The following is a 16,837-nucleotide window of genomic DNA, read 5'->3' as shown; positions in this document are numbered from 1 at the left end:
TTGGATTGAATATTAGAGATCAGTGATGAGTTACTTATCACTGTAGCAAAGGGATCAATGGGGTTTTTGTTTGAGTCAGACACCAACAGTAGGAAATCCTTTGGTCCCTCAATAATGCTAGTTTTAACTGATAGGCATCTAACTATGGTAAACATAAAATATCTGTTAACTTCTATCAGGCACATACAGCCACAAACAGACAGCTCCTTTACATATGCAACTAATTCCCAGACAGTTGCAGCTTAATGAAAACACTGACATAAAAGACTTGCAACCTAAAACATCCCATCACACGCATTTCAATCAGAGACATACAGCCCTGGAAATCAGCTCCCAAAACATGCATACAGCTCCCATCATCACAGCCCTGTGGTCCCATTCACAAAACTCACATCACATACAAACAGACATATAAAACTCATATTTATACGCAGGCAGCCTCACAAGTACAATCCGCACAGATTAAACATCTACCACATATCGGATGTAGCACAAAAATATTGCCCCAAATCATGAAGGGCATCTACGGTATATAATTAGTGCTGCGGAGGTAAATGTCTGCCTAAAATATATAAGGAAGCTAAAATTTGGGATGATCTTTAATTTTTTTTTATACATACTTCAATTATAATTTTGTTAAATTACGTGCTTCATAGAGGAGAATGTGAATGTCTACATAGTCCCTGAGTCGAAGCATTTTGGGACATTGATATACGCAGAGTCTCTACATCTGCATAATTCAGTAAATGGCTTCACAGACGGCAGTGAGTGGTTTGTTGTTTCTCGATTTGTAATGGTATTCTCTGGGAAATTAGTTTTCTTGGACATTGGTAATTGTCAGCATCGGAGCTTTGGTGGAAAAATGGTTTCACTGACAACGAATCATTTCTTGTTTGGAAGAAAACCCCCAGGTGATATCCACTTGCTTTAATGTTTCAAAAATGCAAAACTTGAAAAGCTTTGTTTTAATATACACTTTACACGAAAAGCTTGATTAAAGATGAAACAATTCATGTCGGCTTTCAGAAACAAAATAAGAAATTTGAATGTCACAGGAACAGTGGTTAAATGACTGAAAACAAATTGGCTTTCAAAAGTTAAGTAAGAAAAAAAGTGGATGTCACTGGTTCTTCAGTAAAGTATTAAAAAAACCAAATCAGTTTTTTAATAAAATGAAAGAAAAATAAAGCATACAAATTGTCCCGGGTGTATGTTCTATATAATATTATAGATGTTATATTATAATCGGTTGTTGGATATGTGTGTCTGTTTCTGCAAGATCCCAAAGGTGATGCACTATAGTGAGATCTGTTTTTTGGTGACTTTCAAGCCAATAGAGTACACTGAACTCATTGTCACGTTTGTGGGTCCAGCTTGAGATGATGTACTTTGTGACATGGTCCAAACCGTTGATACAAGGTAGAATGGGTCCATAGATTTATGCTGATTATGGCATATTCAAACCCTACCATAAGCATGTCTTAGTAGAAATTTCTCAATACGAACTCCCTACTTGACCCTCTTAAATATGGCTCCTGCTCACTCCATTCTACTAAAAAATGTCCTTGGCAAAGTGACTAACAACCCTCAACAATCTCTGCTACATCTAAAAGTCTTAATTGTCCTCCAACTCTATGCAGTCTTTGATACAGTCTTCTTTTATAAACCATCTACAACCATGGACTTTCTGACTTTCTGTGATGGCATTGTAAACAGATAACTCTCGTTCTTACCATGGTTTTTTTAGTTTTTGTTAGAGAACGGCTTTGTGAGCACGTAGGGGAAGGGAACATCTTATCAGGTTAAGGGCATTTTCACAGCAACAACAAAGATGATTATGGTGAGAAAATGATTAAACTGAAGGAGTGAGACTATGGTGATATAAGAAACAGCTCCTCTAAATAGAGGTGAGTGTGAGATAACATGACAGGAGCTGAAGGGGACGGGGGGGGGGGGAGGGAGATTATGGTATTGGAGCTAGTATATCCATGATAATCCTGGTTTCAGCTAGGTTAGGCCTCTAAGGCATGGTTTATGCCATGAGTATGTTAGGTAGTGCTCCTGCATGCTGGAACAAATGGGACAACATTCGCTGGGCCCCAGGTTGTGGTTGTGAGAGGAGAGGAAGGGCTGAGGCCTATGGTAGCCAGGATAGCGTCTATTTCAGATGCCTCCGATACCGTGTGCTCTGTATTCTATGCTGGACTAGAAGTACACGGGGCAATCCCCACCATTTATTAGATAGGATTGATGTCAAGGGTTGGAGGGACTTTCTCCACTGTAGAGCTGTATGTGTGAGATCTGAGAAGAAGCGGAGTTCCATGCCTTCAAAACAGTACAGTGCATTCCTCCTGTTGGCGTTCATGAAGGCAGCCTTGTCTTGCCCGTTTTGGAATTTGATGAGCAGATCACTCGTGGTTGTATTCGTAGACCGCTGTGGTTTAGGTAGGCAGAACATCTCATCCCGCAGAATGTCTTTAGTCTGCTTCGGTGCTAGCAAGGCCGCACACAGCCTGCTGAGAAAATGTGGTAACTCCACTGAGGTCACCTTATCTGAGAGGCCTCTAATCTTCATGTGTTTCCAGGGCCGCAGCCATTTGGTGCGTAAAAATTGGTTTGAACTGAAGTAAGGAACTTCTAGAGTTCTAGGACTTGAGCGGTGTGAGAACTGGAGGTCTGTTCTACAGTTGTGAGGTGTGCTGTGAACCCCCTACATCCTCCCTTACCTGGGAGTGTCTGGCGAAGATCAGACAGGAGGCTGGTAAGTATCTCAGTAGTGACAGGGGGAGATAGGTTTGCAGTTGGTTGTGAGGGTTTGGGTGTCCCTGTGTATCTCAGAGTGTCTGGGTTGTGGAGGGGGGAGTAATCTGAGAGGTCAGAGAAATTATCAAGTTCGGCTGCTATTTCAGGCCTGACCTCGCAATGAGGCCTTTGCAGCAGCTCCCCTATATCCGCCGTGAAGCGTGGACGATCCAGCCACGGCATTTTGTATTTCCTTCCCATAGTGTTAGGGGTACTATCACCCCCACGGCACTGCCGGGAATCACTTTGTGGGGCTTTGTGACAAAAGCAACTTCACCACTGTTTTTTTGAGAAGACTAATGGCCAGCCTTTTACCTTGGGATTATGGCCTCTGTGACTTATTTGGTTCTAAGGCACTGTTTCTGCCTCTTTTACTTCTATTGGAACAGATCCTTACTTTCGAAGTGTCGAAGTAGTCGAAGTGGCCACCATGCAACATTCGAACACGTGGCGGCGGCCAATTTATTTAGTCAAACGAGTTCAGCTGTGTTTTGTCGTCGCGTTCATGGAACTCAAATTAGACACACGACAGCACGAACATTGTGGGGATATGTTATGTTTTGGGGTGTTTTCTAGACTTTATATAAATGTGTGTTTTTTCTGCCTGTGGATAATTAAGTTCATGCATGAATTACCTTAATTATATCACAGGCAGAGGGGAGGGAATGTTTACTGTATGTGGGAGTGGTGTACTGTTAATTACTGTTTTGATTGGTTTACATTCCTTGTGTCCCTGTCCTCCATGAGGTCCAGTGGGTGTGCCTCTGGCCTGAAAAACTGTATAAAAATCTAATCTGTGCCATTAAACGCTCTGTTCCTTTTTGACCCTCAACACGTAGTCTTGTCTCGTGATTGGAGGGGAACTGCTATAATCACACTGGGGATTGCTATACTTTGTATACTCCCCTGAGCTCTAATCACTTAGCTCTTTTAAGAGTTGTTCCTGTTAACGCTCTCCTGGAGGAGAGGTCTCTCCCACACGGTCCTGGATGTCAGAGGTTGATCCAGAGTGGAAGGAAGACAGCGAAATTCCAGTTAAGCTACGGCGGTTGTGGAGTCTGCGGTGGTTGCGGTGTCTGGTGCAGTGCTTATAGTCCTCGGCGTCAGCTAGGAAGCATCCGTTAACGGAGGTACCCAGTCGGGGTGTCAGATGACACCTTCCTGATAGATTGTAAGCTTGTTTGAGCTTCACCTCTTGTATATCAACTACAACTTTTTTTTTTTTTTACAGATTTATAGGATGCCAGAGAGGTCCAAACATGCTTGTCAGTATATATTCTGTATGGCAGTCAGCCTGTTCTATTTGTGAAAGGAACTAAGGAACTGCTATGTAAAGAAACATTTCATTTAGCAGCTTGGAAAGCTGTCAGCTACATAGTGTTGAGAAATCTGCCCACAGGTACCATAACATTCCAGACATCACTTGTTTGTACAATAGAGGATATTGTGCTATCAAAATAAAGAGTGTGGATTACGGGACACAATCCTGCAATACAGGCTGTTTATTTGTGGAGCAGTGGGGGCTTAGGGATATCATGGCTCTTTTGCAAGCCAAACAGTAGTATTGTCTACTTTTACATTAAGTAAATACTGCAGTTACATTAAATTAAGACAGTCTGGGTGATTTGCCAAGTGTTTCCTTGGCCTGCAACATCATGTAATGGTGACAGAAGTTGTATTGTGTTGTAAGGATAAACACTCACAGGTTAATTCACTAGATTGAAAATTGCCTGGAATTCCACAGGGAACTTCACATTAAACCAAAATAGTTTGTTAAAATCAAAATCTAAATTGTAACTTCATCTTAACTTCTATCTGTCTATCAGTTACTTTTTGTTGTATATTGCCACTGTATGATTGCAAAGCACCAATGAATGTTAGTACATAAATAATAAAAATAATAAGAATTCAGTAAATTATATGTATTTTGTCCCCCCCATTTTGGCTTAAAGAGACACTCCGGACCCCTAAAGCACTTCAGATTCCTGAAATGCTTTGTGTGTGAAGGTTGTGTCTTTTTTTTTTTCTTTCATTTTACAAAAAGGGCAGATTTCAAAAGAAATTTAAACTTTTATAAATTAACCTTAATACACCCCATCGGATGTCAATCAGACAGCTGGTTCTGTTACTTCCTGGTTTGTTTAGGTCAGTGGAGCTAAACTAAAGGGGCAGAAATTGCCCAGAGCACCTGCTTTGCAAAGACTTCTCATTGAGCTGCATTGTGAAGTCTGTGATTGGACAGCCAAGAATGTCTGGGCGGGGTTAGAAGGGGAGGGCTTGCAAAGGCTGCAGACAAGAGATATTGTCAATTCATTGTTTAAAGAGTTACAATATTTGTAAAGAACTTGAACTAAATATAATTCTATTAGGAAAATTCTCTAATTTAGCTGTGTTTTTAGCTCTGCTATATAAGAATACAATTTAAAAGTTTATTTTAATTCCCTCAGAATTTCCATCAATTCAACGTTAGTGAATAACCTTGTTTAATCATCAGCCACTGAGTGACAGTGTAAACCTGTGCTGTTTCTGTAGGTCACCTGCATCCCTTTAAATATAAAGAATATTAGCTTGCAATATAAAAAAGGGTGATGTTGGGCCTGCTTCCAAGTAAATCTCTTGTTTTGTCTAGGAAGGATACTTAAATTGCATCATTATTTACACGATGCACAGAACATTGAAAGGATAAACACACACAGCCGTGGTGAGGAAGGAAGTGTGAGGGATGACTTGTGTATGACTGCTAGCGAGTGGGCTGCAGGAACAGATGAACACGGTTACGGTTACATTTGCCTGGGTCACTGCTCCCGGAAACAAATGAAAAAAAACAACTCTTAGAATGTCTCTATGAAGGGTAAGTATTTTTTTTTTTTTGTGTAATATTTTTTATTAGGTTTTTCAATCCATATATAATTTACACATTTTTAGAACACATTTGAACAATTAGAAACAGTTTTCTCAATATTACATGAGTTCGGTTCAACGTACATTCACACATTGTATGCAAAAAATTATTAACACAAGAGGGTATATCGCATTCCCTGTGATAGTCAACAGTTACAGAGTTTTATGTCAGTGTTTAAACAGAAGGTCAACTTTGTGGAGATGCATGTTCCTGCGGTTATATCCTTCTCCTATACTTTTATACGAACTCTATGGTAATCTCTGTTAGTGTTCTTTGATCTACTATAAAATTGAACTAGTAAATAACAGTAGTGTGGGGGGGGGGGGAGGGGAGGGGTATGAGTGGACCAGGGTATCAGGAATTGTTGCCCAGTTCTCCATCAGGGACATGTATTTCAGTAGATTCCTCTAGTGAGTTACTCCTTTGTATGCTAGTCTCCAGGCATCCCATTTCTCCCATGCTGCCTGCCAGAACTGTTTCCCTTTCTTCATCTGCCTTGCGGCTATTTCATAGGATTTGGTGATTTCCACCATATCTAAGCACTTGTCAATATCTGGAGTGTTTGCATTTAGCCACATTTTACTTATGGATGTGAGAGCTGTAATAATGATATGGTAGAGGAGATATAGGTCTGTTTTTTGTAGGTCTTGAGGTAGCGCTAATAGCAGGAAGGTTTCCGGGGAAAATTGTATGTCATTACTTATGAATTTCCTAATGATGTGTGAGATGCCTTCCCAGAAGGGTTGTAATTTTGGACATGTCCACCATATGTGGAGCATCGTACCGGGCTCTTTAAGGCACCTCCAGCAATTTCCCGACTTTCTTTTATCATATTTGTGTAGTGTTTGTGGTACGATATACCAACGATAGAGTACCTTCCTACTCATCTCTACATGTGATGTGTTTAGTGTGAGATGTTTGTGAGCCCACACAATTTTTGACCAGGCATCATTGGACATATTCAAGTGTAGGTCTCGTTCCCAAGCTCGCACAAAGGGCAAAGTTTTAGGTAGTGTTTTGATTCTAGATAGCTTATATAAAGTAGATAATAGCTTTTGCGGTTGCTGGTTAGCTACACATATTTTCTCTAGTGGTGACAAGGGGGTTCCCTGTTTGTGTGTTGTTCCCTCCATGGTCTGTTTCCGCACCCACGAGTGCAGTTGTAAATATGTAAAATACGCTCTTTTAGGTAGACCAAATGTTCCAGAAAGTGATTCATAGGGTAGTAGACGGCCCTCTGGCATGATCTGGGAGAGGCAATTGATTCTGTGGTCATTCCACAGGCCACTGTCGAATCCAGGGATAAGCACATGGAGTGCTTGCATTTGCAATGCTGGGGATATATAGGATACCGGGTAGTGCTTTATTACATATTTATCCCATGCCATGAGAGTAGCAGTGGTCGTGGGGCAGACATGTATGGATTTTGGCCTTTGATGTTTGGGGATCCAGGCCAGGGCTGGCAATGTCAATCCACCTGTGTTTACCCTTTCAATCTGGTGCCATGGTGGTATTGTAACGTGGTGGAATGTCCCTATGAGGGTGCTCATGAGGGCTGCTGTGTAGTAACTTACAATTTCTGGTGCTCCCATCCCCCCTTCTTTAAAAGGCTTATACATGGTGGTCGCTGCCACCCTGGACCGTTTACCTCCCCATATATAACTATTAAGCAGGCGTTGGGTTTCAGTGAAAAAGTCTTTTGGTAGGCAAATTTGGAGTGTCCTGAACAGGTATTGTAATTTGGGCAGTATCATCATTTTTATTGCCGCTATTCTGCCTGTCCAGGAAACATATTTACCTTTCCACCCCTGTAGCTGTTGTTTGATATTACGGAGTAGCGGAAGATAATTTGCTTTATACAGTTTCTTAGTCGTTGGCGTGAGGTGAAGTCCTAAGAACGTTAAGTGGTCCCGTCTCCAGTCATAGGAGTAGCTATTTTGTAGGTTAGTGAGTTGGACCGTCGTGAGGTTAAGGCCCATGGCTTGCGTCTTACTAACATTGAGCTTATAATAGGAGCATTGGCCGAACTTTGTCAGTATATGTTGCAGAGAAGGCAGGGAGGAATCGGGGTTTGATATGGTAAGCATCACATCGTCGGCAAACAATGTGATTTCATGCGTTTTCCCCCCTATTGTTATCCCCTCTATGTCCGGTGAGTCCCTTATACGCTGAGCTAATGGTTCTAGTGCTAATATGTACAAGAGTGGGGAAAGTGGGCAACCTTGTCGTGACCCATTGGAGACCTGGAAGGATTTGGAAATAAAACCACCATTGGCTATTTTCGCTGTGGGGTTATCATATAAAGCAGATATCAGTGTTATTAGAGTCTCCGGGAAAGCAAACTTCTTCAATACGGCTGTCAGGTATCCCCAGTGTAGCCTGTCAAACGCTTTCTCCGCGTCTAGTGACAAAGCCACACTGGGTTCTCCCGATATTTGAATGTTATGGAGGATGTTAATCAATTTCCTAGCCCCGTCTGAACCCAATCGGCCCCGTACAAACCCCACTTGATCATCTCGAACTAGTTTGGGTAGAAGTGTACCCAATCTATTGGCATAGATCTTGGCTAGTATTTTTAAATCTGTATTTAGGAGCGAGATGGGTCTTAAATTTTGGCATTTGTGAGGTGGTTTCCCAGGTTTGGGGAGAGTGGTTATATGAGCTAACAACATCTCTTGTGGTATTTTGCCTGTTTGGGTTATTCCATTGTAGAGTTTTTCTAAGAAGGGGGTTATGACATGAGAGAAGGTTTTATAATAGGCGTTGGTAAAGCCATCTGGGCCCGGGGATTTCCCTTTCGGGAGAGTCTTGATGACTTCCGCTATTTCAGTCTGAGTGATGGGTTTCTCTAAGAAGGACCGGTCTATCTGTGAGAGTTGTTGTGTGTTTGCGTCTGCCAAAAATTCGTCAATGTCCGAGGGAAGTGGCTGATGTGTATGATCGTCTTTTTTGAGGTTGTATAACGTATCATAGTAGTCTGCTAACATGTCGTTGATGTCTTGGGGGTTATATACTTTATTTCCCATTGGATTGAGGAGAAACGGTATTTTTGAGTTCAGTCTTTTCTGCTGCATGAGGTTTGCGAGAACCTTTCCCGCTCTATTCCCCTGTGTGTATGTTCGGAGTCTTAGTCTGTGGGATATAGTTGCTGACGTGTGGATTTGAATATCATTTAACTGTTTTTTAATTTGGTCTATACTCTGCTGAGTAAGCGTTGATGGGTTTGTTATTTGTGTGTGTGTTTCTTCCCTGAGGCGTCTCATGAGTGTTAAGTAATGTGCTTTCGCCTGTTTATGTAAATAAGATGCTTGGCTGATCAGAAGCCCGCGGATAAAGGCTTTATGCGTCAGCCACGTCGTGGCTATAGAAACCTCTGGAGTGTGGTTTATATCAAAGAACATTTCAAGTTCATCAGTTAGTTTAGTGACCAATTCAGGGTTGTGTAGGAGAGCTTCATTTAAGCGCCACGGCGAAGTTATGCGGGACTGGAATTGGTCTGGTAGGGACACCATTACCGGTGCGTGATCCGACCAAACTATGTTACCTATTTCGCTGCTTAATGCAGTCGGCAATAAATCTCCTGAGACAAATATAAAATCGATTCTAGAATAGGTTCTGTGTACCGAGGAATAAAAGGTGAACTCCCGGTCGTTCGGGTGTTGCGCTCTCCACACATCATATAAGTTATGCTCCATAAGAATTTTTACTAATGTCGCGGCCTGTTTGCTCAGTGTTTTGCATCTTGAGGAGTCAGCTGTTTGCGTGGTATCCAGCCTAGGTTGTAAGGTGTGATTTAAGTCTCCGCACAGAATTGTGGAGGAGGGGTACGTCTGGGGAATTTTATGTAAGACTTTCTGGAGAAAATTTCTCTGGTCCGAGTTAGGACTGTACATCCCCACTAACGTGTAGAAAGCATTATTAATTTTACAATGTACAATTAAATAGCGGCCTTGCGTGTCTTTTTTAAGATGTAAGAGTTCAAATGTGATAGTGGTATGAATTAATAACGATACTCCTCTTGACTTGGATGAATTAGTGGAGTGATATTGTATAGGATACTCTTTGCTCGCAAATGTAGGTACCCTGTTATGTACAAAATGTGTTTCCTGCACACATAGTATGTCTGATTTAGTGCGTTTTGCGTCTTCAAGAAGGAGCCTCCTTTTGTGTGGTGTGTTCATCCCTCGGGCATTAATAGGCATTATTTTCAACATTTGTAGTTAGGTACAGAGCAATGCAGTAGTAACAATATAGTGTATGACTGTTTTTCCCCTTCATACTGGTGGGGGAACCTTTGCAATAATTTCTCAGCAGATATGCTAGATATGGCCTTAGCCCAGTGAATGTTAGCCCTATAAACATAAGGAAATAGTGGTTTTGGGCTCGTTTCAGATTTGACCCTGTTAGATTGTGTGACTGATCCCTGGAGATTAGGGGTGGGGGGTGTGAACTGGGGAATGAATTTATAACTATATACAGAGTGTCTCGTGTAGAGACAGTATGTGGGTATCTGGGGGATAGAAGAGAAAACTCTCTGCCATAGCGTGGCTATTGGGCACCTATTCGTACCATATTGGGGTGCATCCACCATGGAATATTCCCTTGTTATATGATGTCTTATTTGACATTTGTCACCGGTATGGAGAGGACTCATATAGTCCTTAGAGATTAGTATGTCTTTTTAACAAACTCCGATCAACCCTGTACCGCCGTGACTGGGTGCCGATACGTGTCCGGCTCGGTTTGGGCCTACCTTATTATAAAACATATTGTTATGCAGTTTCCCCATCCTGACATTAACACATATGCAATTGACTTTACTCATTCGAAGTCCAATTACTACTCCTATCACTAGCATCCTCCTCCCTCCATTAAGCCCTCTACATAACATTCCTGTCGTATAACATAGTCCATACAACTAGGGGCCTGGGTCACAGGTCCCCTTTACCTTGTGGACTTATAGAACCCGTAGGGGCAGGAGCAGTAGGCACCATCTTTTTCGTGGATCAAAGTTCAAAGTCCAGTTCTTGGTGCGGGTAAACTGCCAGGTAAATTGTGTTTACATCTCCGAATGGGAGTAATATTCCAGGTGTTTGGTTTCCCAGACTGAGGGTCGTGGAGGTAATCTCGAGTGGATGAGCTCAGGGGTATATCTCTTCGGCAAACAGTCCAGACCGGGCCCTCCCGCAATATGTCACTGCTCTGCGCACGCTTCGTCACAGTGATGGCGGAAAGACCCGAACCGGAATCTCCCAACCACACAAGGAAGACCAAGGAAGGAGAGGGAACTTGACTCCACATCGAGTCGCCATGTGTATGGGCTTCCCTTATACTCGTGTTCGAAGCTGGTGAATGTTCATAATGTTCGTTTATTACGTTTCTTCGCAATGTCATGCTCAGAAGGGGATGAACGGTCTTAGACCAGTATTCGTCCGGTTTAATATTTGTCATGAGGTTTTTCCCAGTCCCGTTTCAGCGTGCCTGCTTGGCTTGTGGAAGTGGTCATCGGCTCCACCGGCAGGGCCCAGGCCAGCAGTTTCGTCACTCCCTCCGCGGGGGTGTTTAACACCGTCGTGGTGCCATCTTTTGTAACTATCAATTTAGTGGGGAAACGGTATCGAATACCATGCAACCGCAGTGTGTTGGCTACTTGGGAGAATTCCCTCCTTTTCTTTAAAGTAGCAGCCGACAGGTCTGCATAAATTCTGACTGTGGGGTAATCCGTTGGAGGTTTTGCTCGTGTTCTGCTATTCTTTAATATGTGTTCCTTGATATGGAAATAATGAGCCCGGAGTAATATATCTCTTGGTACAGCTTGTGGAAGGTGCCGGGGTTTGGGTATCCGGTGCACCCTGTCCACCAGCAGCATGTCTGCCGGTATCTCTGGGGCGTGAGCGTGTAGCAGGTTTCTCACATAGGCCTGCAGGTCTTCATTCGTGATATCTTCCGGTACTCCCCGCAGACGGAGATTGTTTCGCCGTGAGCGATCCTCCATGTCTGCTAGCTTGTCCTCCAGTTTGCTAATTACTGTGGCCATCCGTTCCACGTTTGTGGTCAAGTCATTGTGGGCCGTGGCGAATTCGTCGCATTTATCCTCCATGTGCGACGTCCGCTTACCCAATTCTTGTAGGTCCTTGCGTAGTGAATCCGCCGTATGCTGCCATGTGGTGATAAGCTTGTTGGAGAGAAGCTCCAAGGCCGCATTCAGGTCGGCTTTTGTGATTTGTGATGCGTCTTGCGCCTTCGTCCGGGTAGTAGTTTGTGCATTATCATCCATTTCAGAGTTCATAGGTTCTATTGAGGCCTGCTCCGCCGGAGACGCCGGAGATGATTTCTGGTTGAAAAAGTTGAGCTTGTCTGGTTTCGCCGAGCTCCTCTTGTTCTTGTGCTGAGACATCGCTAGATATTAGTGGTGGATGCTATTTGTTTGGTTAGGATTGCATTAGATTAGGTGTCCTGATGCCGGAGCAAATTTTCATGCGGCCATCTTGCTCCGCGGTTAGCCACGCCCCCAGGGTAAGTATTTTTAACACTCACAGGGTTATTCACTAGATTGAGAATTCAAAGAGAATTTAAAATTTAAGGCCAAAGTAGCCAAACTGAAAGCATAGCAGACTTAGAAAATGTTTGACGTTCGGCTATTTTGACCTTAAATTTAAAATTCACTTTAGTGAATAACTGGGTATTATCACCTGTATAACTTATCTCAGTGGTAGTTGTGGTGCCTGTAGTGTTTTAGCAAAGTTTCAGCATACCTTTTTTTTAAATAAGCTGATTTTAAGGCATTTTAGGAGTTTACCACAAAGGTGTGCAATCAGGAGATACAATGTTGTCCATGTTAGGTTCTACAATGTATATTTTCAAATGTTCTATTCCTATTGTATATTTTTCTCATATTCCCCACAAGTATTCAGATCATTCTCCCACTTTTCTATCAGGCTTACTCCTTGCTGTCTCTTTCTCTGCAAAATAACAAATCAGCCTTTTCCTTCCTCTGTCCCCCATACTCAAACATACGGCACAGCTCATTATCATTTAGCACCCCCAGGAAGTGGCCAATGGAGGAAAATGGAGGCGGTAAGAGAGCTCTATTATTTGTGCTCTTCCAGCATTGCATATTTTTTTTTTTAAAACAAAAAACGCTGGGGCTTTGAAATTTTAACAGCCCAACTAGCAATGGGGACTAACAATTGAAACATGCATTCCCCACACAGTGTATATTTAAATCAACAATAAATTAAATAAATGCAAATTAAACTAAACAAACACTTTCTGGGATCTGAGGGGGTCGGACTGTTCATCCCTAATAACCTATGTGTGGATAATCAAATGTGTCTCTCCTCTAGATGAAAACAACTTGTACAAAGACACAATGGAAGAAGTAATCTTGATTTTGGAGCGATTCACCAGTGGCAGTCATCCATGGGTACCAGTATGGAGGCTCAATTGTTACTTGAACCAGCCTAGAACACAAAGGAGTCAAATCCAGAATTGCTTATCCTGAGAATCTGCCGAGTGCCCTGAGAACTGTAGTGATTACTATTATTTTTTTTGAATAAGCTAATTAGAATATGGATGATCATAAAATACCTGGTGGCAATGAGTGGGTAGGTATGCACAGGACTAAACCATAATTCCTTCATGCGGGGCATACTCTCGTACATTACGAGGTCCTTTTCAGTCAGAACAATCAGGACAGGCTTCCAGTGCTGGTCGTTCTCTCCTGGAACCTGGGAAAGAAGAGAGTGGGAATGCAGAGGTAAGAAACGGCACGGGTTCTAGTAAAACATAATTCAATCAGTAACTGTAACACTCATGGTGACGACACAAAGTTACCTGGTGTTTGAGTTTCCAAGAGCTATATACAAAGATGCTCCCGATTAATTTGGGATTACGGTTTTATAATCCCAGAGTTAAGGGTTAATGGGTATTTGTACACTTGGGTAAAAAAAATAACAATTAAATTCTGGCAAAACCTCCTTAGTCTTAGAAATCGGTGGGGACCAAGATGCAAGATGCTCACTACAATACAATGCAAGGGGGCCTGCGTGTCGCACTGTGATGCCAATCGTTTGAAGCTCTGTGAGTCCAAACAATGCATATCTGAAAAATAATTTTTTGAATAATAATTAAAAAAAAAGACAGGCAAAACATTAAATCTGAGCTTCTGCAAAGGTCTAATTCAGTCCAAAACCCCTGCAACTTGTTCCATAGAGCCTGAAACATGATACTTGTACACGCTACGGAGGCCGGGTTCTAAGTTATCTTTGCACTTAGCAGTTACATCAACCACAGGACTATCAGGGTCTTTTACATTGAGAATTTAAAATTAATTCAAAGTGAATTTCAAATTAAAGGTCAGAATAGCAGAACTGAAAGTTTCCAGTTTGGCTACTTTGACCTTAAATTTAAAATTCACTTTGAATTCACCTTAAATACTTCCTTTAGTGAATTAAACTGTATATGCAGCGTATAAGATAATAGCAGCCATGCATTGTTCATTTTTAGCAGTCTTTCATGCTGTGAATGACCACAAGAAACTGCCAACATCGACACACAACAAGGAAACTACTTGAACGCGATAAAACACCACAAACACAGATTTCAACCCTGCTGTGTCGGACATACGACTGATACATCTCATGTCCTGTGCACATTAGAGCATAACACATTCCTTAAATATGATGGAAGCCTAATCTCTTATAAAGACTCAAAGTGATTCCAAGTTTACAATTTAAAGGGATACTATAGTGCCAGGAATACAAAGCTGTATACCTGGCACTATCGCTCCCCCTGCTTCCCACCTCCCTCGCGACACCTCCCTCCCCAGTGAATGAAGAGTTAAAAACCCTTTATTTGCTTACCTGATTGAAGCGCTGATGTCCCTCGTAGCTGGGTCAAAGCTTCTCTTCAGTCCCGGCGAGTGGGTTTTAATGCGCATGCACATTAGACCTCCCCGTAGGAAAACATTGATTCAAGGCTTTCCTACGGGGACAAATCTAACGCTGGATGTCTTCATGCAGAGCGTGAGGACGTACGTTTCAAACCAGGAAGCCCTCTAGTGGTGGTCTGGTAGACAGCCACTGGAGGCAGACCTAGTGCTGCAATGTAAACATTGCAGTTTCTCTGGAACTGCAATGTTTAACAGTGCAGCACTAACTGTAAAAGGGACACAGCACCCAGACCACTTCAAAGAGCTGAAGTGGTATGGGTGCCTACAGTGTCCCTTTAAAATGTTTGATTGACCTGTATTGAAGTCTGGATGGCAGTAAGTGTGCCCCAGGACTTGTTTTTATTTTGCCTAGGACTTATTGCAAATTACTTTTTGTATTGATTAAAGAAATTAAAGTATATATTTCATGTTTGATGGTTTCTGTGTGTACATACATTTAGAATGCCTGTGAATATCTGCCTTTGTGATATCATTGTGTGTTGTGTGTCTGTGTAATATTGCAAGTTGTAGTAGAGATTCTACAATCTGGAATATAATGAACAAACCTCATTGTTTTATCAGCACAGCATGGGGGGGTAATATTATCCTTACGTCATACTCTGTATTGATTGGTTTGACAGACACCATGCAGTTCAGGGCCCAAATCGCAGGAAAAAGTCAGGACATATTCAGGGTGGGCCAAAATTCAGAGAAGTACAAAGAAAGAGAAAAACTGTCCTTAGCGGGGAACCTGATATAGGGATGTGTGTATCAAAAGAAATATAAATGTAAAACAGGTCTAGTGTCTTGTCCCAAAAGGTATAACAAGATCATACTTTAATAGGGTAACATAAATAAACGCTGGTTCTGAGTCGTAGTAGGTACCGGTTAGCTCGTGGTTGGCAGCCAGACCTACTAGCAAAAAACAGAGCGAAGCGTGTGGGTAAGGGGGTGGGTACTATGTTAGTATGAATACCAAAGTAACATAGTGCCAGACATATAGAGATAGTCTGTAGAGAGTAGACAATTAGTAATAAAAATCATCCTATCCTAGCCCATGTATTAATCCACAATTGGGTCAGTGGCAGTAGAAAGGGGAGGGCGGGTAAGGAGTAGGGAAAAAGGGAGAGGGGGTAAGCGGAGCTAGGTAAAGCAGAAATTGCAATGCCTAGAAGAGCAAACTTAAATCTCGTGTACACACAGTGGTTGGCCACTAGGGGTCGCTCCAGAGCCAGTAGCTGGCAATCCCACCAGAGTGACCCAAAAGTGAATATATTAGTGGAAATCTATGTATCAATATCGGTTCAAACCAGTGTCTGACAGATACACGTGAGGTGTAACGAGTCTGTCACTCTGGTATGAGTCCATATACTGACTCAAAATCCAGTGCGTGGTTAATTACCAGTAGGGGTCGCACCAGAGTAGGTGTCAGATCTGGTCAGCCTGCCTAGTTGATACAATAGTATTCAATGTAGAGGGGTATACAAGTAATGGTTAAGCCCAAGTCAGACCCCAGTGGGATGTAACACATCTGTTATGTACCCTGTTAATCCTATGTGGCATCTGATAATGCTAGTAATTTGACAGGATATTAGCAGTGGTACTGATGTGAATATAAAAGTTGTTTGAGTTCACTGTAGGTTCAGTGTGTCAGCCCACTATGCTTGCAATTTGTAGAAATCCTAGCAGTAGTTAGAATAACAGGTCTGATTCCCGTGCTGGACAATCAGTACTAGGAAAAACCCGAAAAAAGAAAAGTGCCTTCTTGGGCACTGGTAATAGTAAAGAGAGTGCCAGGGAAACGGCACAAAGGTTGATAGACAAATATAGAGTTATGTACACTGTGAGATAGTTTGCATGACTATATACCCAAATCAGCATATAGATTGCTTTCCGATTGAATAATGTCAAGGTGTCGGATCCCCAGAATAAGTGTATAAATCGTGTCCTCTTATTAACAGGATCGGTCCGGTCAGCTGTGTTTGCTGCTGTGCGGTAATAGAGCCCGATTCTGATGTGCCGGGTTCAGGAGACCGATCATGAGGTCTCTGGAGGAGTGAAAACTTTTTCCAGGGTGACGGAAAGCAGTTGACGGTCTGAAAGTTATGTCGGTGTAAAACCCGACGCGCGTTTCGCCGTGTTTAGCGGCTCGTCAGGGGGAACTGTCTCCCTCCAGTGGTAGAGTTTAAAAATACCGCTCT

The 16,837-nt window shown here is 42.4% G+C and overlaps 1 protein-coding gene across 1 annotated transcript in view; it reads right to left on the bottom strand.

The window, feature by feature from the left end:
* Window positions 1-16,837, bottom strand: part of SNTB1 (syntrophin beta 1) — a 201,110-nt gene that overhangs the window by 18,332 nt on the left and 165,941 nt on the right. The window contains exon 4 of the mRNA XM_063451102.1: window positions 13,295-13,434. Within this exon, the coding sequence (XP_063307172.1) occupies window positions 13,295-13,434 (140 nt within the window). The remainder of the gene's footprint in view (window positions 1-13,294; window positions 13,435-16,837) is intronic.

This window comes from Pelobates fuscus, chromosome 4 (genome assembly GCF_036172605.1).
Source record: "Pelobates fuscus isolate aPelFus1 chromosome 4, aPelFus1.pri, whole genome shotgun sequence".
NCBI classification, from domain to species: domain Eukaryota; kingdom Metazoa; phylum Chordata; class Amphibia; order Anura; family Pelobatidae; genus Pelobates; species Pelobates fuscus.
Note: the sequence above shows the minus strand (reverse complement) of the source record. Positions and strands in the feature narration are given on the sequence as shown.